Source organism: Podarcis cretensis (genome assembly GCF_951804945.1).
Source record: "Podarcis cretensis genome assembly, chromosome: 3".
Classification (NCBI taxonomy): domain Eukaryota; kingdom Metazoa; phylum Chordata; class Lepidosauria; order Squamata; family Lacertidae; genus Podarcis; species Podarcis cretensis.
Window position 1 is genome coordinate 90,585,215 of NC_137172.1, and position 24,725 is coordinate 90,609,939.

The window sequence follows — 24,725 nt, forward strand, 5'->3', positions numbered from 1 at the left end:
CTCTGCGGATAGGCAGAGTTATCAGGCACAAATGGCTGTAAAAGAAGGCTTTTCCTCACCATAAGCTTTAATTAAAATTGCACAGAAACTTCCACTATGGAACTGAAGTTACAAATGTGAAATGTCAGCCCAACCAGAAGTCAATGGGGCTTATTCCCCGATAAGCATGCATAAGGACTGCAACCTAAGGCAGATTTTTTTAAAAAATGCATATGCTTATAAAAATGCATAATGATGCTTAACCATTCATGATGACTGCTTCAAAACCCACATAAATGTGACTGCTCATCAGTTCCTGTATTAAATGCAAAACATAAACAGGCGGATCTGCCTGCTTGATTTTTCAGAACTGTATCAAGTTCTTTGCACTAGTAGATACTTATTACATTGACACAAGTGAAGTATGGTGAGTGGTATAGATGCAGTTTTTGTGGACACGACCAAGATTCCAGAAGTACTGTCTTATTGCTGTTCTCACCCAATTGCAGCAGGCATGGGAATATCCAATTTTCACAACTCTGCTTCAATTCTCCTTGCTGGCTTGACTCCAAGAAATCTTAAACTGTATAAAGACAAGTACAAATCCTCCAGGCTAAGCATAATTTCCCCCTGGGAAGAGATGGCCTTGGAATGCCAGCTCCATTTTGTGGAATCTTACACACTATGCAGAATTAGATCAGAGGGGCAATGCATGATGTTTCCCCATCTAAAAACAAATTCACACTATATAAACTAGCCTATTGAGGAGAAGGCTCTCTCGCAGTTGGGACTTTTCCACATGCAGGGGAAGTTTGTCCATTTTTTAAATATCAAAGAGTATTATGAATGCAGTCATACACTTGTATGCTGAAGAAGTACCATCCAATAATTCTGCTTGCTCTCTTGACTACTATAGTGGATCCAGCCGCTCACCTCCAATTAGTAATGCAGCAGACTCACCCACTAACTGCCCCCTATTAAATATAGTGCACACACCTCACTGTACCCCGGTTACACAGAGTTTTACAAAATAAAAGAAAAAAATTCCTTCCAGTAGCACCTTAAAGACCAACTAAGTTAGTTCTAGGTATGAGCTTTCGTGTGCATGCACACTTCTTCAGATATCTGAAGAAGTGTGCATGCACACGAAAGCTCATACCTAGAACTAACTTAGTTGATCTTTAAGGTGCTACTGGAAGGAATTTTTTTCTTTTCTTTTGTTTTGACTATGGCAGACCAACACGGCTACCTATCTGTAACAGAGTTTTACAATTCACCAGAGGTTGTCTTGTGGAGGACTTGTATGAGGGAAAACTTAGATTTAAAGTCTCAGGCAGGAGTGGAACAAACAAGAAAAGTTTATTTTCAAGAAAAGAAGTTGGGGAAACAAAGTTGGGTCAGGAATTGCATACTTTCAGTTAGAAGCTAAGTTATTTACTTTAACTAACTATAATATGTCTCCAGCTTAAACACAGTGTTACAGTCACAGCTTCTCTTAACCTCGCTTTACTCAAAATCAGTTGTTATACTTCATTTCTGTTACTTACTTATGGCAGGTAGTTCAGTTAAATATCTCTTAACCTGAACCTTATCTCTCAACTCAGTTCCAGCCCTAGCTCTTAGCCTGAACCCTGTCTAACATCTTGAATCAAGCCCTATCTCTTAACCTGAACCTTAGCCCTATCTAACTCTCTCCCTCAGGAACTGCTCCTTTTATCCTCCCTCTCCCAAAGTGCTATTCCTCCCTGCTCTGTGATTGGCTGACTTTGTAGCCAATCAGTGAGAGGCTCCAGCTCTCTGCTGGAATTTCTGGGGGTCTGCATTGCCAGACTAAAGTCTGGCTCATCAGTCAGTCACAATTATGTTGTCCTGCTTAACATTAAGAATAGCTCTCAGTTTCCCTAGAATGGAGACGCAGAGTGTGGAGAAATCTTTTTATTTAGGTAAAATTTTGTTTTTAAAACATATAAATGCCTTTATCTACAACATAGTTTGGAAAGTGGTTTGTTCAAACACATCTAGATATATTGTTGCCAGACTGGGCACAATGGTTCCCAAGATGGAGGCGCCAGTTTTCCTCTCTGTTTGGATACCAGTGGATGCCATTTTGCATCAAGATGGTGGATCAGAATGTTCCAAACTATACATTCTTACTTAAAGTAACTATTTTAAATAAAATATTAAATTTGGTTTTACTTTATATTTGTATCTCTGAGCTATTCTTATCCTGTGCTTAACCATAGCTACTGGTATGTACCTGAGGAAGAAAACTGTGTTTTATTATGTGGAAGAATAAGTAATAAGTCACAGCAAGAAGAAACTAAAAGTGTGAGATACCCCCTTAATAATAATGGTGAAGAGTCTCCACATAGAGTTGTGACAGTTCACTTGTCAAGCATACAAGGGAACTGCCAGAAATCCTAAATTGGAGACCCAGCACACCATCTTCACTGTGCATCAATTTAATTTATTTAATCTCCATAGCTCAGGAAAGTGTGTGCAATTTGGACTTGAATAAGTATATTTTGAGAGATCTGTTTCAAGCATCTTTCTTAATTGTGTCTGTAAGAAGAGTGATGTAGTTGCCTGTTCAGAGGTCTCGAGAGTTACATCTGCCCTCAATTTTCTGCATGGAATACATGAGGGAGCACTTTGTTGTTAGGGGCATGTAAACATGAAGGTATGAGGACACTATACTGTAGCAGATCAGCAGTGTTAGTAACATTGGTAGATTGGCTATGATTGATGAACTTGCTGTAATCTAGCTACCTGAACAAAAAAAAGGGGGGTTAGTATGCATTAATTTTCCTCCCAATAGCTGTAGGACTAAGTGCCAGATTTTCTTACATAAATTTTATGCTGGTTACAGAAGCCAAATTTCCATCAGCTACAAACACAGATTACAAGCATCTGTTCATGTGATTACAAACTTGATATAAAGTGACGTTTCTCATTCTGTAAGCAATTCCTAGACAGGCACTGCGGAATGCCAAAACTCTGCTTTTCTCTCTGGTACAGCTGTTGTTAGGAAATGGGAAGATGTTATCACTGGTGTAAACAGTCATCAGCTATTTTAAATTCCCAAGGGCCTAATTTTTGGTTTTGGATCATTTGATGCTACCCACTGTGTCTTAAACTACACAAAATCCCATGTATCTGAAATTACAGTGATCAAGCCAAAGAAGGGAATTGTAAGCCTATTTAAAAGACTAGTAGTATATACATCTTTGATTCTTAAAGATCCAGCAGTCGCCTGAGATATGTTCTATAATGAATCTGCTAAACTAGCCAGATATTTGCATAGCTACTACTGTATTAACTGGCCAAGCCTTTCAAATTTGAATCTGCCTGCCCCAGTTGAAAACCTTGTTTACGGTATAAAAGGCCCTTTCAATGTGGTTGTGCTTCATGTTCGAAATAGCATCCTATGGCAAATCCAGGAGACAGCCTTCACTGATGTTTTATTAGGTGGGAAACACATAGTTCAGGGCTTTTCTGTATAAGGAAGACAGTGGTAGGGTGACTCCAATAGGTGGCAGTTCCTGGAAGTTCATGTCCTATGGGTGCCCTAAAACATGTACACCCAGGGCTGCAGTGGGTTGAGTGATGGATTGTTCCACTTGCCTCTTCACAATTCTATTAAGGAGCAGTGCAGCAAGGCAATTTTAGACCCTGAACTTGGTACCCCACCCTGGTTGTTGTGTGTGTGTGTGTGTGTGTGTGTGTGTGCGCGCGCGCAGGCACGTGCGTTTGTGTGTGTCCTGGATTTGCAAGATGTTGGGGGCGGGGAGCAAAAGAGAAGAGGGTAGATTTAGGGAACACAAAGGAAACTAGTGGCTGTTTTAAATTATCCCTCTTCCATTCCACTGAGAGATAAAGCCTATGGAGTCCTCAAATACTCCAAAGTACTTTCCCACAAAATAGTTTATTCCTGGTATGATGTGTTGTTTTCAACATGAAGTTCCATGTTATGTACTGAGCTGAATCCTAGAACAATAGGATCCAGAATGCAGCAGTCTGATTGGTCCACAGGAGCCACCCAATCCAGCTCCAGGTGGAAGTGAACCAGCGGCCTAATTGGCCTGCAGAAGCAGCCAATCAGGCTCCTGGATGAAGTGAATTAGCAACCTGATTGGCCTACAGGAGCAGCCCGGAATTAGCCAATCATGCAGGGCCCATTGTGTAAATAATGTATATATAGCTAGATGTTTCAGGGAAAGTTTCATTCATTGCTACTACGAGCTGAATAAAGAGCATAAAATTCACACTTGACTCCGAGTATATTTCATTCCAGATTCAACATAGTAGTTTAGAAGAGCTATTTATTAACAACCCATATATGTACAGCATCCATCAAGTCACCTTCACCTTCTCTAACTGAGCATGCTAGATGACAGGCTTACTCTTGAAATTCTATTTGCTTAAAGATACAATGACGCATCTTCATGGGGGTGTGTGCAAAGGGGGATGCATAATGAGAGAGAGGACGGGGCATGGAAATGAAGGGTGGACTGTGGGCGAGGGAGAGTTGAAAAAAGGAGGAAGGAAGTGATAGGGAAAGGGGGGTGAAAGTGATAATTGTGCATACGTGCGTGTATGTGTGCCACAGAGACTTTAGGATAGTGGAAAAGGCATGTAAATGGGGGTGATCTGTGTGCGAGGGAGAGTTGTGAAACGAAAGAAAGGGTGGAGGAAAAACTACCAGCTGAGCTCCTGCAGTGTGAATCTAAAAGGGAAATTTGTTTCTCATTAAGGTCATTAAAGATCTGGGCACAATTTAATTACAATTCTTCCCTTCCTGCTACATTTTATGCCAGCAATAAGCTTGAGCTCCTAGGGTATGAGATCCTAAATACCAACCTTGTATGTACAACAGACCACATTTCCCTTTTCACCCATTCTTGTGCATATTTACTGGGCAGCAAGTGTGCATAGCATAATAGCCTTAATTCTTCATTGAGCTATTTCAATTTTTTAATAAAAAAAAATCAACACAGCTGCACATTAGCCTAAACATTAACCTATAGGAGCCCTAAAGTTGGCTGAATAGCATCATTTCAGTATTGCAGAATGGGGGGGGGGGGATAATGGGAGGAGGAAGGAAAATCAGTGTTGTCCATTTTGTGCGTTTTTGCTGTGCACTGCTGAAGCTTCCAACACCTAAATGCCTTTTAAACGCTTCCTAGCCCTTTATTCAAATAAGCATTTTAGTTAAAGCGTTTGGAGTCAGGAGTATTACTTATTCATAGCAATTGGAATGAATTCTGAAAGCAGTTGCAGATATTTGCTCTGTTAATGACCTTGCACAGGCATTTTCCCATGAAAGGGGGCTAACCAAAAGGAGGTCTGGAAGAAACATTGTTACATTAACAATTGGGCACCTTTTAAAAGAAAGATTCTGAGAGCAATAGATCCCTATCTGGCTATTTGGGAAAATCAACAAAACCAGGAAGGAGCAGAATCCTGTTGTTGTCTTCTTCAAGGTAGTCTCCTTTAGACTCTCAGTAAGGGAATTGGGAAACTATACTAGTAAGATGGAGATGATTGTGGGAGTGGGGTCTATCTGGTTTGCAGTCTGTGAGGAACACTGAATCCAGCCTTGCTTCTGAACTTGCAGCTGGTGCCCGTTGCCAGGAGTGCCTGAGTGGTGTAGGTGCATTTGAGCTGGCTCTCTTATTGTTTATTTTAATTGATATTCTTAATTATTTTATGATGTCTCAGAGCTTTGGACCTCCAGATGTTGTTGGACTACAACTTCCATTGTTCTTGACCGGGTGGGATTGATGGAGGTTGGAGTCCAACAACATCTGGAGGTTCACAGCTCCCTCGTTCCTCTCTTAGGAAGCCACTTCAAATTTGTCAGCATGGCAGAGCACAAGTTTCTAAAATAAATATGGCAATTTTGCGCACACTTGCTTGCAAGTAATTTCTGTTGTGCTCAGCAGGCTGTGCTTCCAAGAAAACATGCATAGCAATGATCTATGGCAAACAATTCCAGTTCTGCGCCCATCTAAGCACCCACGTTGGCTGGTTCCAGTTACAATTAATCATCAGTTAAAATGATTACAATGGGATTATGATACACATATGTGATATGGCCAGATTTGCAAACCAAACTGGTACATCACTTCCCCCCATTGACTATCTTGACTGATGTCTTTTATAAAAAGAAAATGTTTAATTGGCCAGACATTTATAAATTAGATGAACAAGTTGTGCTCACAGTGAATGCTGTTTTTAACACTGATACATTTAGCGTTTAGGAAAGTTTTACTGTGCTTAATGTGTTTCATTTGTTGGAAGCCGCCCAGAGTGGCTGGGGCAACCCAGTCAGATGTGTGGCATATAAATAATAAAAATTATTATAGTATTGTTCAGATGTGAACCATACATATTTTCATATCAATATAATTTAGTTGTTATTAATGTCTATGTAACATCTATTTATTATTTTTTTTTACTAGATTTATATGCTGCCCTTCATCAAAAGATCTCAGGGTGGCTCACAAGATAACTTCTATCCAGATACGCTTCTTAAAATAGCAGTTGTTTTTATTTGATGTAGTTTTATTAGATCTTGCTAAAATTATTTGGTTTTGATGATGTATAACCAAATTACTGCAGAACATACAGTGTATCTTGACATAAAAAGGTAAAGGTAAAGGACCCTTGACAGTTAAGTCCAGTCGCAGACGACTCTGGGGTTGTGGTGCTCATCTTGCTTTACAGGCCAAGGGAGCCGGCATTTGTCCGCAGACAGTTTTTTCAGGTCATGTGGCCAGCATGAATAAGCCACTTCTGGTGCAAAGTAACACTGAAACCAGAGCAGCGAATGGAAACGCCATTTACCTTCCCACTGGAGCGGTACCTATTTATCTACTTGCACTTTCTGCCGTGCTTTTGAACTGCTAGGTTGGCAGGAGCTGGGACCGAGCAATGGGAGCTCACCACATCACGGGGATTCAAACCACCAACCTTCTGATCAGTTTAGACCACAGCGCCACCCGCATCCGTTGACATACAATACATCAAATTCTTTCATGAATTTGAATATTTTGCTGAATATAGCCTTATTTAAAGTTATGGAGGGAGAGAATAGTATAAATATCCCTTCCTTTTAGTATTTGTCCCTCTTTCCTGTACAGGCCCATATCACCTTTTTACTACTGTTCTAGATATTTTTTTTTTATTATTATTATTATTATTATTATTATTATTATTATTATTATTTATAATTTATATACCGCCCTATACCCAGAGGTCTTAGGGCAGTTCACAGAACAGAGAGACTTGCTGAATCAGGTAGTTCTGATTTAATAAGGGTCTCTTGGCTCTGTGTCAATACTTTAGAACTGTGTTAGCTTGTATTTTATAATGTTTTTAACCTTATTAATCTTTTCTGTAATGCTTAAGTCCTTTTAAGTAAAGGAAATATACTGGCAAAACCTATGTGCCTAAAGACCTATCTCTGAATCCTAAATTTTCTGTACACTTATATGGAGGAGGGCTAGTTGCAAAGAAAACTGGGGTGATAAACTCAACTTTCAGACCCAGTGTAGAAATCAGACTTAGTTCTCCCTTTGAACAGAGTAATTTGTCACAGAGCTAGCTATGCAGAGGGCATTATTTTAGTGTCTGTAATAGAGGCTCAGTATTTTGTGAACTGACCACTGATTCTTTAGCAAACAAAGCATTCCTCACGTCACCAAATGGATGCAATACCCCCTATCTATAATGCAAATAATCCTTTTTTTCACTGGGTAGTTTTATTAAAGGCCTGAATCTCCTGAAGACATCTGGCTTTATGTTAAGTGTTCCATGTGTTTTGCTTCGATAAGGGTATCTTGGTGTTTTTGTATTTCTTGCTAGCTATCCTGCATGACATTTGTTCTCTGCTCATAATCAGCCACAGATTATTTTGCATGCTGAGAGTCTGGCAGTTACGCTGGAGCAGATTTACAACTTCTGCTTTCAAATATGATTGGAATACTGGGGCTGCTATTCAAGAACCACCAGTGCTATTTCCAGGGACTCTAAGAGAAAGCTTAAAAAAAATCTGTCCAACATCCAGTTGTGCAGCTAGGACTGGAACTTGGGGCTGAAGTCCAGGCCCCACGGCTCAGAATTTTGAATCCATAGTGCTGTTTGTTGGAGCAATACAATATATGTAGTAATCTTCCTAGGAGGATGGGGCTTGTGTGTATTTGTGTGTGTGCACGCTTTATGCTAGCCTGCTTCAAAGGAAGAGTGAAGATCTTCTTTATGGTGGAGACTGAGTTACTGCAAGATGTTCATAAGAAGAGCCCAGCTGGATCAGACCAAATATACACCCAGTCCAGAATCCAGTTTTTCACAGTTTTGTGTGGCTGCCCTCTGCCCTCTGAGCTAGTCTGCTGTCCTCAAGTGCAATGGGAGGTGCTGTCCCATTTTTAGTGCTGACGTAAGATCTGACCAGCTTTTATATGTGGAATATGCACACTATGGGACGTGGGTGGCGCTGTGGGTTAAACCACAGAGCCTAGGACTTGCTGATCAGAAGGTTGGCGGTTCGAATCCCCGCCACGGGGTGAGCTCCCTACTCCTGCCAACCTAGCAGTTCGAAAGCACATCAAAGTGCAAGCAGATAAATAGGTACCACTCCGGCGGGAAGGTAAACGGTGTTTCCATGCGCTGCTCTGGTTCACCAGAAGCGGCTTAGTCATGCTGGCCACATGACCCAGAAGCTGTACGCCGGCTCCCTCGGCCAATAAAGCAAGATGAGTGCCGCAACCCCAGAGTCAGCCACGACTGGACCTAATGGTCAGGGGTCCCTTTACCTTTACCTATGCACACTATATTGTAATTCACCTCAGGCAGGAAGATGTCTTGAGCCTACCTTTCACCATGGCCAGCAAGGTGCCTGTGCTAAGCTCTTCAACCTGGTATGACAGCAATAGTCACCCTCCTGACAGCTGACACCCAGCAGACCACTGCCTCTGAAGCTGGTGGGGGGCTTGTTGAACAAGTCACAAATGTTTCAAGTAAAATTAATATTGTCTTACAGATTTCCTCTATCTGAAGAAACACCGATGGATGTTTCTGGCACTGTTTCCGAAGCACTCAAGTCAGCTTTGCCCTCACCTGCTCGCCCAGTCTCGTTGTCAGTCTGCCAAGAGAATTTGTGTCGTAATGGAGGGACATGCCATCCCATCAATCTTCCTGATGGCGTCAACTCGTTTCAATGTGACTGCCGTTTGCATTTTACTGGACGCTTCTGTGAAAAAGGTAATTGTGCTTCACACTTTTCAGCTGAGAGAGGGATATTTTCCTGGCTCTGTTACCATCCCTCCCTAGAATGTGTGGAGTAAGTTCACTGGCATTTGAGGCAATATGGTTGTGTAGAATCACCACCTGACTTGGATCAGGGATGCACCAGCTTCTGCCATTGAATTGTTCATGCTGGTTTCATCCTTGTATAACTGTGACTATAGATGCCTAACCTGTAGTACTGGTGTTTTGTCATTGTACTGAAATTAAATCTTAAACAGGATTATGTCCATAAATATATTCCAGTCACAGAAACTTTTGTCTCCCTTTAAAGGTGGAAAGGATTATTTATTTATATCCTCCTTAAAGGCCCAAATAGGGTCTATGTATTACACATACAAAATCAATTATAAAATCCATACATGATTAAAATACTCAATAAACAACTCCATCAAAGCATTAAAAAACATCCATAATTTAAAAGTGCAGTAAAGCAAGCCAGTTAAGAAGCATAACAAACTAGAAAGCAAAATGATTAGACCACAAGTTCTAAGTTCAGGGGAATGCTTTCCTAAATAGGTGTGTCTTCTAGAAGTGATGGAATGGCAATAGTGATGGGGCTTCTCATATTTCAGCTGGGAGGACATTCCACAGTGCTTGGTGCCACCAGTGAAAAAGCCCACACGTGTGCTACTACAGTCCAAAAATAATGGGCTGTAAGCAGGTTTTGAAGTGTGGACAAATGCAGTGCATCTGTTAAAAATAAACAAAAAAACCTTCTGGCATGCAAGTGGCTACTGATCTGCTTCAACCTTGAAACTGTGCAATGGACAGAACACAAGTTAGAGGATGCTGAGGTTTCTTAAATCTCATTGATTTGAACAGCGCTTTGGTGCATTTTTTAAAAAAATCAGTGGATGTACTCATTGTTCTCATGTGCAGAGTAAGCAAGTTCTGCTGATGCTTAGCTACTGCAGATGCTTCACATACAGATGATATTTCTTACACAGGTGCTGTACATGCACTTAGGTGAAAACTGCTTGTGTTAAAAGGTAAAGGACCCCTGGACAGTTAAGTCCATTCAAAGGCAACTATGGGGTGCAGGGCTCATCTTGCTTTTCAGCCTGAGGGAGCCAGTGTTTGTCCACAGACAGCTTTTCGGGTCATGTGGCCCACATGACTAAACTGCTTCTGGCGCAATGGGACACTGTGACAAGCGACAGAGTGCACAGAAATGCTGTTTACTTTCCTGCTGCAGCGGTACCTATTTATCTACTTGCACTGGTGTGCTTCCGAACTGCTAGGTTGGCAGAAGCTGCGACAGAGCAATGGGAGCTCACCCGTTGTGGGGATTTGAACCACCAACCTTCTGATCGGCAAGCCCAAGGGGCTCAGTGGTTTAGACTACAGCCTCAAATGAGGAAAGTGCTTGTTCCACAAATTTGGAAGCCCATGCTCCCCTGCATCACATGACTGTGCACTGGGTAAATAAAATCATTGTGCACTTTTCACATGTGACACTGTTCGTCTTGTACCTCTCTGCAGTCATGTACACTACCTAGGTGGGGGCAGGGGGGATGTTTAATGTAAAGCAACTCTTACTAAGATCCAGGGGAGTAGTTTGAGGGGCTTTACCTGATCTTGGTAGCTTTTCCCAGCTCAGGATAAGCAGTCTGTCTGATCTCTATTGATGGAATGCCAGGGAACAGAGCTCTTCTCAGTCCCCTTCAGAAAGCATCGACAGAGGGGGAGCGGGCTGGAGATAGTAGGGACATTCTGCTTTACTTGTTTCCATTGCACAGTTGATAAAGTGCCACAAATCCCTCTCATTTATTATTGCAGCAGCAGCAGCAGACCAGTCTAACATAGCTATGCTTCTATATTGAGACACACTAGTGGCTGGTGGTGGGTGTTGTAGCTCTGGGAACATGCTTCAGCTCTGGAAATCCCACCTCTTGCACTGCACCTCGACAAAGTCAACTGCAGCAATGGGGAAATCAAAGGGAACATTCTGCTGGCCCCTCCTGAATAACAGATCACTCCAAGATAATATGGAATAGAATGATCCAGCCAGAATATTTGGCTTCTTGCTGCTTTCTATGGGAAGGCATCGGGGGAGAGGAAGCCTTCGTTGCAGAGTCAGAATGAAAGGACATTGTGTTGAAAGTCCTCCCTTCTTTGCACCTGTTCTAGACAGGCCAGTAGCAGAGGGGAAATGAATGAGCAAATACAGAATGACTATGAATACATGTGAGTTAAGAACCCTGCCCCCATCATAAACACCATAAGCACATTTCTCATTTATGTGGCAGAATAAGTTTGATCTGCTTGACCCTTGTTTATCTCAAGCAGAGGAAGCAAATGTGTCATCCCCTTTATCACTGTGGTATCAAAAGTGACATTGGATGCAATTATGTATATTTTGACAGACGACGGCTAGCAGCCCCAAATATTAGGGGGGACAACTTAATAATATAATAAAGCAATACTAATCCATGCTGAATTCTGCCTGAGGTGGGTGTGGGGAGGTGTTAAGGTAGGTTAAAATTGCTCTTCCGCTGGCAGAAGGGAGCTGGCAGGCAGAGATACCCAGGCTGATATACCCATGAAAAACTCTGTGGTCATGGCACTACTGCCAGCAGTGTTTCTGCAGAACTGCAGAGTTACTGCCAGAATAGCATCCCTTGCATCCAAAGCTCCCTCATCCCCCTGACCAACCAGTGGATTGGGCTTGGCAGTCTGTACCACCCTGGAGCTGGGGAATGCATTTTTCCTCCTATTGGTGTCAGTGGGAGGGGAAATGGTACATAGCAATAATTGCCAGGGAGATTTGAAAAGAGAGAGAGCTGGAGCAAGCTGGCCTCAGGGCTTTGGCTCCAGGGTTGGCTCTGTCGCAGATCTCTGCTCATGCAGAACAATTCTAAGGGTCAGGAAAGCAAGAGGAACATTCCTTTAAAAAATACCAAAACTATTCAAAGGTGCACACATGCCACTCTCCTCTTGATCCAGCTTTTGACTTCAGCAGTTTGCATTCTCTTTTTCAATTATATTTAATTACGCTGCCCGTCTAAGAACCCTTTTCACTTTTAGTTACTATCAGGAATAATTTAATTTTGAAGTTAAAGTAAATTAAATATTGGGGAGATTTTGTGTGTGTGTGTGTGTGTGTGTGTGTAAGTTTTTTCGTTTTTTTTTAAGTCAATATCTATTGCTTCTCTGTCTTGTCATTCAACTGTCTTTTATTCAGTTACCGGTACTTCCCAGAACCTTCATCTCTCTGATATGTTTGGTTCTTTGGCTGTTAGCATCTAAGACACATTCTTTTGTTGACGCTGGATAATTTCCATTAGCGTTATTGGGAATTACTAGTGTGTAGCAAAATGAAAGAGTGCCCATATTATAATTAAAGCTCTAATATCCTTCTAATAGACTTTCTATTGTATGAAATAAGTACAGGGAAGCCAGAGCCAAAAACGCACTTGCCAGATTGTCAATATATCTGAAAGGAATGGAAACCCAGCTCACAACACTGACTGAAAGTGGGTCATTATACTGTATGTGAATCCAATAAATGACTGGGCTCAACACTATGAGTCTTAGTTAATGATGCCTCAGATGTCAGTATCTATTGGGTTTTTTAAACCCCTTTTCCCATGCTTGTTGTAAACTACACAGCATTTGTGTGGTTTAAATTGCCCCTGGTACCAAGACAATCTGCAGGAATTCATCTTATACATTTGTGTGAAGAATGTACTGAAGTTAGGGAAACTTTCTGCAGAAAGTGTGCAACTGGGAACATATTGCAAAGAGAGGAAAAAGTGTACTTCATTGCTCGCTCAGCAACTATTTTTTCTTCAAGGTCATTGTCAGACATCTCCTTCTTTAGATCCCCAGGATCCTCAGAACCCAATATGGCCTCTTAGCCACAGAGAATGCCTAGAGTAGGATCCTTACTGCTGGGTCACTAATTGCAGCCAGTCCAGTTTTCTTCCTGCCTTTGCTGTCTTGTCATTTTCTCACAGCATCTGTTCCCCTCTACTCATAAATTTCCTCGGGCCTCTCTCTCAACCTTCCCCCATCATACCTTTCACAAAGCTTCTCTGGGCATCTGATTAATGTTCCACAACTGCTGCCATGGAGCTGCCCCTCAACCAGCTCACCTGCATTTTCATGTGAATGAGCTGAGAAGAGGAATTTCATGGGAAGCAACTCCTTTGTCCTCTGGTTGGTGAGGAAGCAATTTGTAGGTGCTGGACCAGTTCCCCCTCTCCGAAATACCCTGTCCTGCTGCCATGATACCATCAAGGTGGGGACCAAGCAACATTCTTGAGGGGAACTGGACAATTCCCCCCTGCTCTACATGCAGTGATAGGAATGGATGCAACTGTTGCATTTCTGCTTCACATATTCAAAGCAGAAGTCAAAATCTTTGTCAGGGGAAAAAAAGACCATTCTTGTAAGTTCTTGTGTGGAACAGCTGGTCACTGAAATCCGTCAACCACCAACAAACTTCCAATCAGGGCTTTTTTTCAGCCAGAAGTCAGTTCCAGTACCTCTCAGGTGGGCACCATTGCCATTCTAAAAGAATGAGGGATGCGTTCATAGTGAGTTCTGGCACCTCATTTCTAGAAAAATAGCACTGCTTCCAATATTATGTAGAAGCTTCTCTTTTATGTACTTGAGTGCATGCTGGAAAGAAAACAAAGTGCAGGTTCCTCATAGTTGCCAAGTCAATTTTTTTTAAGCTTTAAAAGCAGTGCTATTTTTTTCTAGAAAAGAAGTGCCGGAACTCACTACGGACACCTCCTTTGTTCTCTTATAATGGCAATGGTGTCCACCTGAGAGGTGCCACAACTGACTTCTAGTGAGACCAGACTGAAAGAAAGCACTGGTTAAAGCTCTTCAAAAGTGATGTCCAAAAGTTTCATAATGGCTAAACAACACAAGGGCACCTCGTTTGATCAACCTTCATTTTGAAAGTAAAGCTTTGCTGCTTTTGAGAACGTGGGAAAGATGCAATTGATTTTGTTCCATTTCCCCCTCTCCTTTAAAGCACAACACGGTATCTCTGGTTCCTACCTTTCATCCAGTGCCATCACTAAAAATGAATAAATAAATGCTCGGGACATTTTTTAAAAAACTGACTTTGTGCCTTTATAGCAGAGGCTGAATAAAGCAATTCTCTTAACAATCTCCTCCTCATCAGTGTTAAATGATTTGGAATTAAGTACTACCCTTGGCTTTTTGTTTATTGTCTTTCATGATGCAACAGATTGTCCAATCCCTAAAGAAAAGATCTTTGGTCTAAACTGTAATACAGATATATATTTGCATGTGCAAAACATCCCCCCCACACCTTGATCTGTTGTTTTTTTTTTTCTTTAAGCCACAGGGAATAGCAGATGGTATGGGTAGGACTGAGCAGAAGGTGTGTATATTTATTGCAAATGATAAAGAAAGGTCCAAAAACATCAAGCCATCTATATAATACCTTTGCATTTGCATATCAGAGAGAGGAAGTGCTTCCAAACCTTCACCCTCATGCATGTGGTAACCATTGTATTTAAAAGGCCATCTTAAGCTTTCAGTTGGCTCTGAGCAAAGCCTGTGGCTCCGTTAGTGGAAACTGCAGGCACCTGTGGTCACTTTCTTTTGCTACAGAAAAGTCCACATTTGGCCCTGCTTAGTGAATTAGTGAGACTGGCTGCAAGAAGCCTTTTTGAAACAATTCCACCCTTGAAATATATGTCAAGGTCTACAAGTGAATTTATTGCTGTTGTAGGCAGCAGCTGCCCCACCTTGAACAGAAATCTCCAACCAGGTAATACGTGAGGGATATTCATAATCTATGCAGTGACATGGTGTATCCTTCGCTGGGGTTGTACCATTTCAGAATGCATGTTTGCTTGTGTTTTATTTGAATTTTATTCCAGATTTGTGTGTGTGTGTGTGTGTGTGTGTGTGTGTTTGTACATACAGATTTCATTTAGCCTAGCTTTCTATCTGATATGATGGTTTTCTATGTATAGGATTTTTATATTTTATAAATAAATTAGTATTCAAACATATGAACACCCCCCCTCCATAGTCTAAGATGTTATAGCCCAGCCCAAAGGTTAAGGTAGCCATTACATCTGTAGAGCAGCGAGGATGGTTTAGAAGCATATTTTCTTCTGAAATACAACCAAATACATATTTTCTCTCTTAGGGTAAGTCTTTAACTAAGATACATAGTTTGCACCCAATTCTGGCTAATGTAAATATGGTGACTAAGCCTAAAACTGGCTACTTATGCACCATTCTATGTGGCTATCTCCATGCCCTTGACCTCTCTAGTCGTTCAGTTTTAATATGTCTGGGGTAGACCCTTCCAGGCCACAGATTCATACCTTGCTAATACAGCACAGCCATACAAGACAACTTGGTTTTAACCAAAGCATCTGCCAAGTGAAGCGCTGTACAGGTGAGCCGTTTTGAGCCCCCAGTCGCAGACTGAGCTTTGTTGAGTTGAATATGGAATTGGCTTTTCCACTCTGAGTTGAATATGGAATTGGCTTTTCCACTCTGCAACTTTCCTACATTTATGCCCCCTTACTTTGTCTCATTTCTCCAGTGATGGAAGCATAAGGGCATGCAGACTTACTTTTTATATGATGTATGTATGCAGATGGTTGTCTGCTACTCTAAAGTTCAGCATGACAGATTTAGATTATCGGTGCTTGTTGCTGCAAGGGAAAGCATACGTCTGTGATTATTAATTGTGAGATTAACATTTTTAAACTGGCTCAAAGTTGTAATGATGTTATACATTTTTCCTATAATAAATAGTGCAGTGAAGCAGTATCTAATATTGTGCAGTGCAACTCAGATGAAGCTTTTGTTTTACATTATCTATGTACGTTTTTACCTGGCTAAAGTTCAGTGGCTTGCTCCAAACCCTGAATGAAGTGGGAAGTATTTGTTCTAGGTATTCGAGAGCAACTGAGCAGTATTTTTAGGTATATGTAGATTGTTCAGGTTTAAACTGTGCAAATATGTATGAGTTTAAACATTCTAAAATGTTCATACAAATATGTATGAGCTTGAATATTCTAAAATGGTTGAAGGTAATTAGGGTTTATTATCTTGTAAGTAACTTCAGGATTGCAGCCATAATAGACTCATTACTAGTATGGGCTGAGTTCTATGCACACTTCCTTGGGAATAATTCCTACTGAAATCATTGAGACTTCCTTCTGATAGACATAATTAAGTGCTAGATAGGGCTGCAAAAGCTGTCTGGTGGTGTAAGGTATATGGCTATTTTTGTTTTTTGTTTGTCTGAATCTTTTTCTAGCATCTCGCATGTTGCCATCATTCTTTGCATTTTCTTTGGGGTACTTTCTAAAGTATTGAAAAATGGTGTCAGGCCTGATCCAATTATCAGGCATTATATATATAATGCCCTATACCAATTTATATTCTCACATATTTCTGTCACTCTAAGACAGGGATAGAGCATATGTGGTCCTCCAGATGTTACTGGGTTCCCATCTCCCTTCAGCTCCAGTCAGTATGGTCAAAGGCCAGGGATGATGCAACCTGAAGTCCAACCACATCTGGAAGAAGATAGGTTCCCTATCCCTGCTTTTTAAAAAAACAAAAACTTGCAGAGATTGGAAGTGAGGGAGTTGTGACCTACTATAGAGCCCTATACAATTGCTTATTACTTGAAGCAATTGTAAGCCTCTGAGCTGTTCTTTCTAAGCTACAGTAGGTGAAATGTAATACTAACATAGCAACAGAAATGAAAAGCAAGCAAAAAAGATAGTGATGATCAAGACTGCTGTAGAACAGTACAAATCAGATATATAAACTGTGAGTATGGATGTAAGTAGGAGTCATTTTCTGTTCCACCCTGTATTCATTGCATACAGCACTGTTTCCGTTCCACTGCAATTCATCCTCTTCCAAAAAGCTACATTATTCATCTGGCTGTCTACTATGGTGAAATTATGTAACTTACATAAATGGTGTTGTCAGTATGTTATTCCACCCCATTCATTCATTGCAAAGGAAACAAAAAGCAAATGAAGGGGGACGTAATTACATATTGTTTGTGGTCTGAAAGCAAGAGCAGCAGCATATACCAATAATATTTTCTGGACTGAGTTCCGTTCTGGACATGGGACAAATATGCTTACGATAGCAATTTCTGCTCCTGTTTCTCTTTCTGTCTGATTCTCTGACATCACTGCCAGTGTGTCTTTTCCAGTTCTAAAATGGCTGCTCAACGCCTGCCAATGTTCTCTTAATTTGAAGTGTGTGCTGTTGATGCTATAGATACAGAGACTGTAAATCTTAGTTGATGTTGCTGGTGATACCAGGAATACAGTTTCACTGTTGCAATATGCAGGTGAAGGTATTCATGATAAGTCTGACACACCACCAAATGCAAGGGACTTCCAGGTAGCTCCAGAGATTATTTTAATTCTACACATACAACTAACACAGACAGCAAAGTAAAACAATTCTTTGGATGGAAGACATTGACAATACAATTGCTTTTATATGCAGAAATGTTCTAGATGAAGCAACCTTTCTGGATCCCTGCAGGAGTGTCTTTCACTTCAAGCTGATACTAACCTTAATAGTTGAAAGACTTGGAAAGGGAAAGGGGAAAACCAAATAGCAAGTGTGCAACCAAGCCACACTACACATTATAGCAGGCATCCTCAAACTTGGCCCTCCAGATGTTTTTGGCCTACAACTCCCATGATCCCTAGCTAGCAGGACCAGTAGTCAGGAATGATGGGAATTGTAGTCTCAAAACATCTGGAGGGCTGAGTTTGAGGAAGCCTTCATTATAGCATAAGCTGTATTAATTTTCAACAGAAACATTTGGACCTAGTTATCGAAATGCTCCTTTCAAACACAGAATGGGTTTGACTTCACAAGCGACAAAGTGAAGTTAAAAACAAAACTCTTTACAGATAGAAAACACAATGCCCAAGTGACTTGATCCTATTGAAGCAGAAAGAGAAAGAGAAATTGTCTACTCTTTTCAAAGCAAATCTAATGCTAACCCTTTTCAGCTGTGCTGCTGGCACTCTGAAATGTGCTCCCTGGAGAGATCTACATGGCCTTATCACTGTGTGCCTTCTAGCGCCTAGAGAAGACCTGGATGTTTGAAAGTCTTTGCTGTTAGCATGATAAAATATCAGTACAGTAATGGGGTTTACTATATGCTCGTACATGCTGCTCAGAAATTCCCATAGCACTTCTTCCCTGATCCTACGGCTGCCATGCCATGACTGAAACAAGCCAGAGTCTGGTTTATTTTTTGTGTGTCTAAACTTGGGCTCATGGTTTGTTTGGGATGTGGGGGTAATGTGTGTTGTGTTTGTGCAAATATATTCATTTATTAATTTATACACAACCTTTAAAAATGAAAGCCATTCTTTTTTTTGTTTGTTTAGGCTTTGGGAAAGCAATAAGGCCAGATGATAGAATTGCTTCTTACCAGTTACTGAACAATCTCGGCTCTTTGTAGGATGGCTTATTCTGTGTTCAGAACAAATTAGGGCATAGCTATAAATTATATATCTGGGTGTTCACATTCTGGCTATTTTTACTCCTGCTGCTGTTCTAGCAGTTTTACAAGTAGTACACAGGGAACACTTAAATATTCTAGCAAAGCTTATTTGATACTATGTGACTCAACAAAAAATGTGGTGTTTGCTTTTATTTGCTTTTATCCACAATCTAAACAGTTTAAGATTCTTGACTCCACTTTCATGGCCTACGTCCGAAATTCTTGGTGCACGTTTAAATCCCTATCAGTAAGACTGCTCTAGTGTGCTGTGTAGCAGAGAACTTGCTATGGAAAGTACTGAAAATGGGGGGGGGGTGTTACCTCAGACTTAGAATAGACATTTTGTCAGCCAGCTAACTCCACATAATAATGACTTGTGCCTAACAATAATATTTAAAGCGATCAGAAACTGCAGCCATGATTGCTACACACTGGGGGTGTGGAAGTCTCCACTTACAGTAGGAACCATGTTGGCTTCGGGGATTATTCTTAGCAGACTTTATACTGCTTAAATGAGCAATAGAGTGGGGCAGCACCATGTGCACAAACTTAAGTAAATGGGGGAAGACCCACAAGCACAGCTTTCGATCAGAGTCTCTGTGTCTTTCCACACTTTCAAGTTAGATAGCCATCTCATGGTATGAAGATGGCCTTATGCTCCACTTCATTCAGTGATGTCTTCTGGGGATGAACTTTTGATGGTCCCGAATGCCCCTGAAGTTTAGCTGGCCTTTACCAGGAGCTGAGCTGGCAGGCCCTGCCCTGTGAAATTCCTTGCCAATAGAGGTTTGGCAGACGCAATCGCTGCTCTCTTTGAGACTTCATTTAAATGCTGTGTTATTCAGACAGGCTTCTGGAACCTGAGATTCTTTGCCAGCCAGATTTTTCTGATGTGTTTGACATCTCAACAATGTTATTACTGTGTGTGGGTTTTTAGGGTTGCTTACCATCTTGTGATGTTTTGTATGAGAGTGCAGTTTATAAATGTTTAAATAAATAATTATTGTTTGACTGTGGTTTTTCCTCCCAGTTGAGTGCTTCAGATGCTGTAAAGCTGGAAAGAAAAGGAATCTGTCTTAGGAACTATAAATTGGCAAAGGCAAACCATAAAAGTAGCACACTGAAGGCCACCACCTTGAAAATACCATTCACGTATTCTCTGGATTGAACTATACCCAGCTTTGAAAAATGTTGTCTCACTTCCTGAGAAGCAATATACATAGCTGCAGAGGTCACATCATTAATAATGTGGCAGTAATGCTTTAGTGTTTCCTAAGCCCTTCATGTGCATTGTGTCAGGAATGGTTGCAACTTCTACAGCAGGCCTGTGTTGCTATTCTCATATTCCAAGAAGGACATCTGAGAACAAGGGAATTGTGGCCTTCCTTAAAATAGCACAAGGAGTTTCTGGCTGGCAGGAGATACGAACTGACACACACATTCTTAGTCACTATGCTACACACCACACCATGTACAGAAATCTCTATATGGATATTATGATTAGAAATCAAATACTGCAGCAACTTTAATTTATTCATGTATTTAAATAAAATGCTGTAATAGTTAATACAGGGCAAGTTGAAGCTAAAACCAAATCGCTTTCTCTGGTGCCTAAAGCCAATCTCTATCTTTTCCCAATTTTCAATTTCTACCATTTTAACAACTCCCCCCCCCAATCCATTTGAAAAGCTCCATGCAGCCTGATTTTATTGATAAGAGACTTTAAAAATATTACACCAGGGTGGGGGGTTGACTCTTCTAGCTCTATTCTCTCTTTTCAACACATAATCTGATTTTTTTTTGGACTGCCTCGGGTGCCAGTCTTTGCTTTGCTTATGTGCAAAGAACAAACTCAGCTCTGTGGTTCTCTTGGAGAAACAGGAAATGGGTGGGTGGATGAACCACAGGTGAAGCATAAATAGGGTTGCCCAGCATTTACCCCTTCACTACAACTATAATTCCATCCTTTGGTTTCACTCAGCCATAACTGAGTACAATTTTCATTTTGTAAAACACAAATATTGCCATTGAAGGGAGGGCATGGGCATATTTGCAGACGAGGGAAATGGTTCTGAGCACCACTAGTTCCCTGCAACCAAGCACATGCTGCAACCTCTTCTGTTGGCTGCAATAGAATGCTTTTTCCCAACCTAATTTCAGTCGAGGGGAAGGTGGGAGTTGAGGTTCCTGTGGGTACCAGAGAAGACCTCTGCAGGTACATCCAACATGCAACACATTGACAACTCCTGATTTTATATTCTTGGTTCTTGCCTGGGTATTTGCCTTCTGAAAGGAGTGGCTTAAATGAAAATGACTGTTAGGTCGATTAATTTAAATGGTTCTGCTCTGAGTAAAACTTAGTTGAACACCACCCTAAGTGCAGCTCAGGTGCACCAACTCCTGGGGTTGAGGCAGTCCCCCCCCCCCAAAAAAAAAGTATTTTTTGAGGTGGCTGAATACCCTCAATATTCAGGGGGCATTCAGCTCTGCCTCCTGGTGTCACATGATGTTGTGTGCATGACGTTATGACGCTGTTGCTCATGGCCCCCCTCATAAGAAGATGGCACCTTTGGTGTGCCACTCATACAAGGATACATTCAAACCACCAGCATCTAGTTACATTCTTGCCAACTGGCATTATTGAGAACATGGTGAGACCTGTAGCTCAGAATAGAGCTGAGTTTGAAATGAGCTAATTTAGGCCTGATCCAATTTGACACTATATTTAATTTGTTTTAGATAAACTACTTCTGAATTAATTCCAGGTAAATTCACCCAGCACTAATCCTCAGTGCTAAAATTTATGTTGGAGATTATAGGATTTGTTCCCAACGGCAATTCCCTAATAAGTTAATATTACCCTGTTTTAGGTGCTCACTGGGCTGCTTTCAAATATTTTGCTTGCCTGATACTGTTTTTCACAGAAGAATCAATTAGTCTACTGATCTGTTAGTTCTTTATGTCATTTTGGACATCCCCAACATGATGTATCAACAGGAGGAGGGTAGGGAATCTCTGGTCCTACCGACATTGCTGGACTCCAACTCCCATCACCCATGACCACAGCCCATGCTGTGTAGAGTTGATGGGAACCGGAGATCAACAACATTTGGAGGGCCATGGGTTTCCCACCCCTGTTTTAGGATCTGGAGGGGTGGGTCTTTGGAACTGCTCTTTAGTCATCCCATTTGTTCTTAGAGAGGGGTGCTATGCCCCATTCCATCTTTTCTTTACTCTTATTCAATATGCATACAGATTGATACTTTTCTATTTTTCTATCCTCCCCATCCACGTTATGATAGAATGTTTTATATTTGCATTCTAAATTTTTTTTTATTATTGCTTACTAAAATAGAACTTGCTAGTCCAAAGGAAAATACAGCTTTTCCGAGTAAGAATTATTCCAGTCCTAATCTCCATATGTTTTGTAGGATGCTGAGAACATTCACCAGTTATGATCACTCCACGCTTGTAGCCAGATTGCAGTATGTTTTGTATTGCTTTTCCCCTCCTAAAATTCTGGAGTGAAAATTTATAGTTTCTTATGTTGCTCTTGAAACTTTGGCCACGTGGTTGACTATATATGGGGTTTGTGTAGCTTGGCCTCATGCAGAATATTAATTATACATTGATGTGAGCTTTCAAATGTACTATGAGAGATATTTCACAAAGGATTTTGCTACATAACAATGAGCAATTAGTTATTAGAAACCCAGCTGAGAAAGCAGAGGCATTAAATGATCGCTTTGGAACTATGAGACTTTTAATAGTCTGCTGGCAATGTCAATATAACTCTAGCTTATTTCTTAATTACATCTACAATGACAGATATTCTGCATACTTTTTTTTAAAAAAGGGGGGGGGCGTAAAATGTCTGGTTTTCCCTGGAACTGAGATGCTGAGCCATACACTTGTCCATACACTTCTGAGGAGGGTAGAATGCCAGGCGAGTGCCTGGTGCCTGGTAGTAAAAGCCTTGAAAATGCTGGAAGGAATGGAGATAGTCTTTTAGATATTTGCGAGTAGCAAAACTAATGTGAGCACCTTGAATTGGGTCCAGAAAGGAGTTGTCAATTGGTGTAGCTATTTTAAAATGGGGGTTATAAGAGTTCAAAATGAAACCCCAGCCAGTAAGCTGGCTGCTTCATTTTGGACCAATCGAAGTTTCCATGTCATCTTCAAAAGTTGCTCCACCTGCACCACATTGCAATAGTTCAGTCCAGAGGTTGAAGCTTTCGTACAACTTCAAGCATTTTCAGGTGGGTAGGCATGTGCGAAGATACGAATGTTATTGCAGAAAGACAGTAACTAATGGTACATTATCTACCCTTGCGGTAAACATAAAATGATGGTGCTGAGCTAGAATTGAGACGCTATTGTAGATATACTATCTCTTTATGAGCTTGCAAAGATAGCGGCTACATTCACAGCTGATCACAGATATCAGTACATCAAGTTAATATTCTAAGTTTGGGATACTCAAATCTATTGTGATTTCCAGGGGCAGCATCAGCACCTAACATCCTTGGACAGCTTCCAGGACTCCCCACTGATGCATCTCCTAGACCAGGCATAGGCAAACTTCGGCCCTCCAGATGTTTGGGACTACAATTCCCATCATCCCTGACCACTGGTCCTGTTAGTAAGGGATGATGGGAATTGTAGTCCCAAACATCTGGAGGGCCGGAGTTTGCCTATCCCTGTCCTAGAACCTCCTTTTAAAAAAGTAGTGTCAGGTGCCTGCCATTTTCCCCACAACAATACACTAGGCAGGGGGTCGATTTCAAAAGCAACTCAGCTTCCCCCATGGCTATTTTCTGTTACATTTCATCTGGAAAATTGAATGGGCAAGCTATAATTTGAGCACGCCTTCCACACGGAGATTACAAACCAAGATCAAACTGTGGCTTATCCCAAATTTTCAAATATTGCACACTCACAAAGAAATAGTACAGCTACAGTCCTGTCCTACCTCCTAGCTTATGATGTCAGGGATGTTCTCAGTGTAGGCAAATCTTGGGGAGTCACTGTTAGCAGATCCCATTTGAAAGTGAGGAAATCACAATGGGGAAAACGTCTCTTAAAAATAATTGAATGCACTCATAACAGAGAAACATACACGTTGCTGTTCAGGTTCTTGCATAAGCCCAAGTGCCTACCAGAGTTTCTGCTTTACTATAGTGGAACTTTGATGTTTTATAGCACCAGATATAAAATGTAGGGTCATGAAGAAAAGAGAAAATGAAGAATATAGGGAAGCAGCTGAGTCACGAGTTGCTATAGAATAGTATTAAAAAGCTGCTTGAAGGCAAGCAGTTTGCTGCAGCTGCTTCTGGATTCATTCATTCATTTATTTTTTAAAATGAAGATCTCCTTCCTCAAGTTCTGCTTGAAGATCTGCTAGAATTAGAACGTCAGCATGTGAGGTGACGATTACCAGTTCCTTGGTAATCACAGAGTGTTGTGCCTGGTTAAATTGCACCAGCACATATTGCCTTAAATGGAAATGAATACTTGAAGTCAAAATTTTCCTAAGGAAAAGTGGGACATTCCAGGATCAAATCAGAAGCAGAGACAGCATCTCTAAATCAGGGACATTCCTGGAAAATAGGGACATTTGGAGGGTCTGAGATTTATATGCCCCAATCATTTCTTAGGAGGTTAGTTGAGTTGGTTGAGGGAGTTACTTGCTTTCATTCACTAAGTAAGCATGTTATCGTATGTGTTGTGGTTTTTTTAAAAAATGCTTGTTTGCAAAATCAGTGACCAACACTTTGAGCAATTTGCCATTTAAAGCACGCTGGTCTCTGTAGCCTTTGCTCTAAAAGTGGCAAATACATACCAAGCTGTGTGTCTCTCTCTATCTCAAACACACGTACAGAGAGAGAGAGTGTTGCTTTATAGCATTTTCCGAGAAAAATAGGCC

At 41.1% G+C, this 24,725-nt stretch overlaps 1 protein-coding gene across 4 annotated transcripts in view; it reads left to right on the forward strand.

Moving 5' to 3' along the window:
• The window catches only part of EYS (eyes shut homolog), a 490,906-nt gene that overhangs the window by 316,373 nt on the left and 149,808 nt on the right, over positions 1-24,725 (forward strand). For all 4 annotated transcript variants that reach the window (XM_079970286.1, XM_079970287.1, XM_079970288.1 and 1 more), the window contains one exon: positions 9,023-9,243. In XM_079970286.1, coding sequence (XP_079826412.1) covers positions 9,023-9,243 — 221 coding nt within the window. The remainder of the gene's footprint in view (positions 1-9,022; positions 9,244-24,725) is intronic.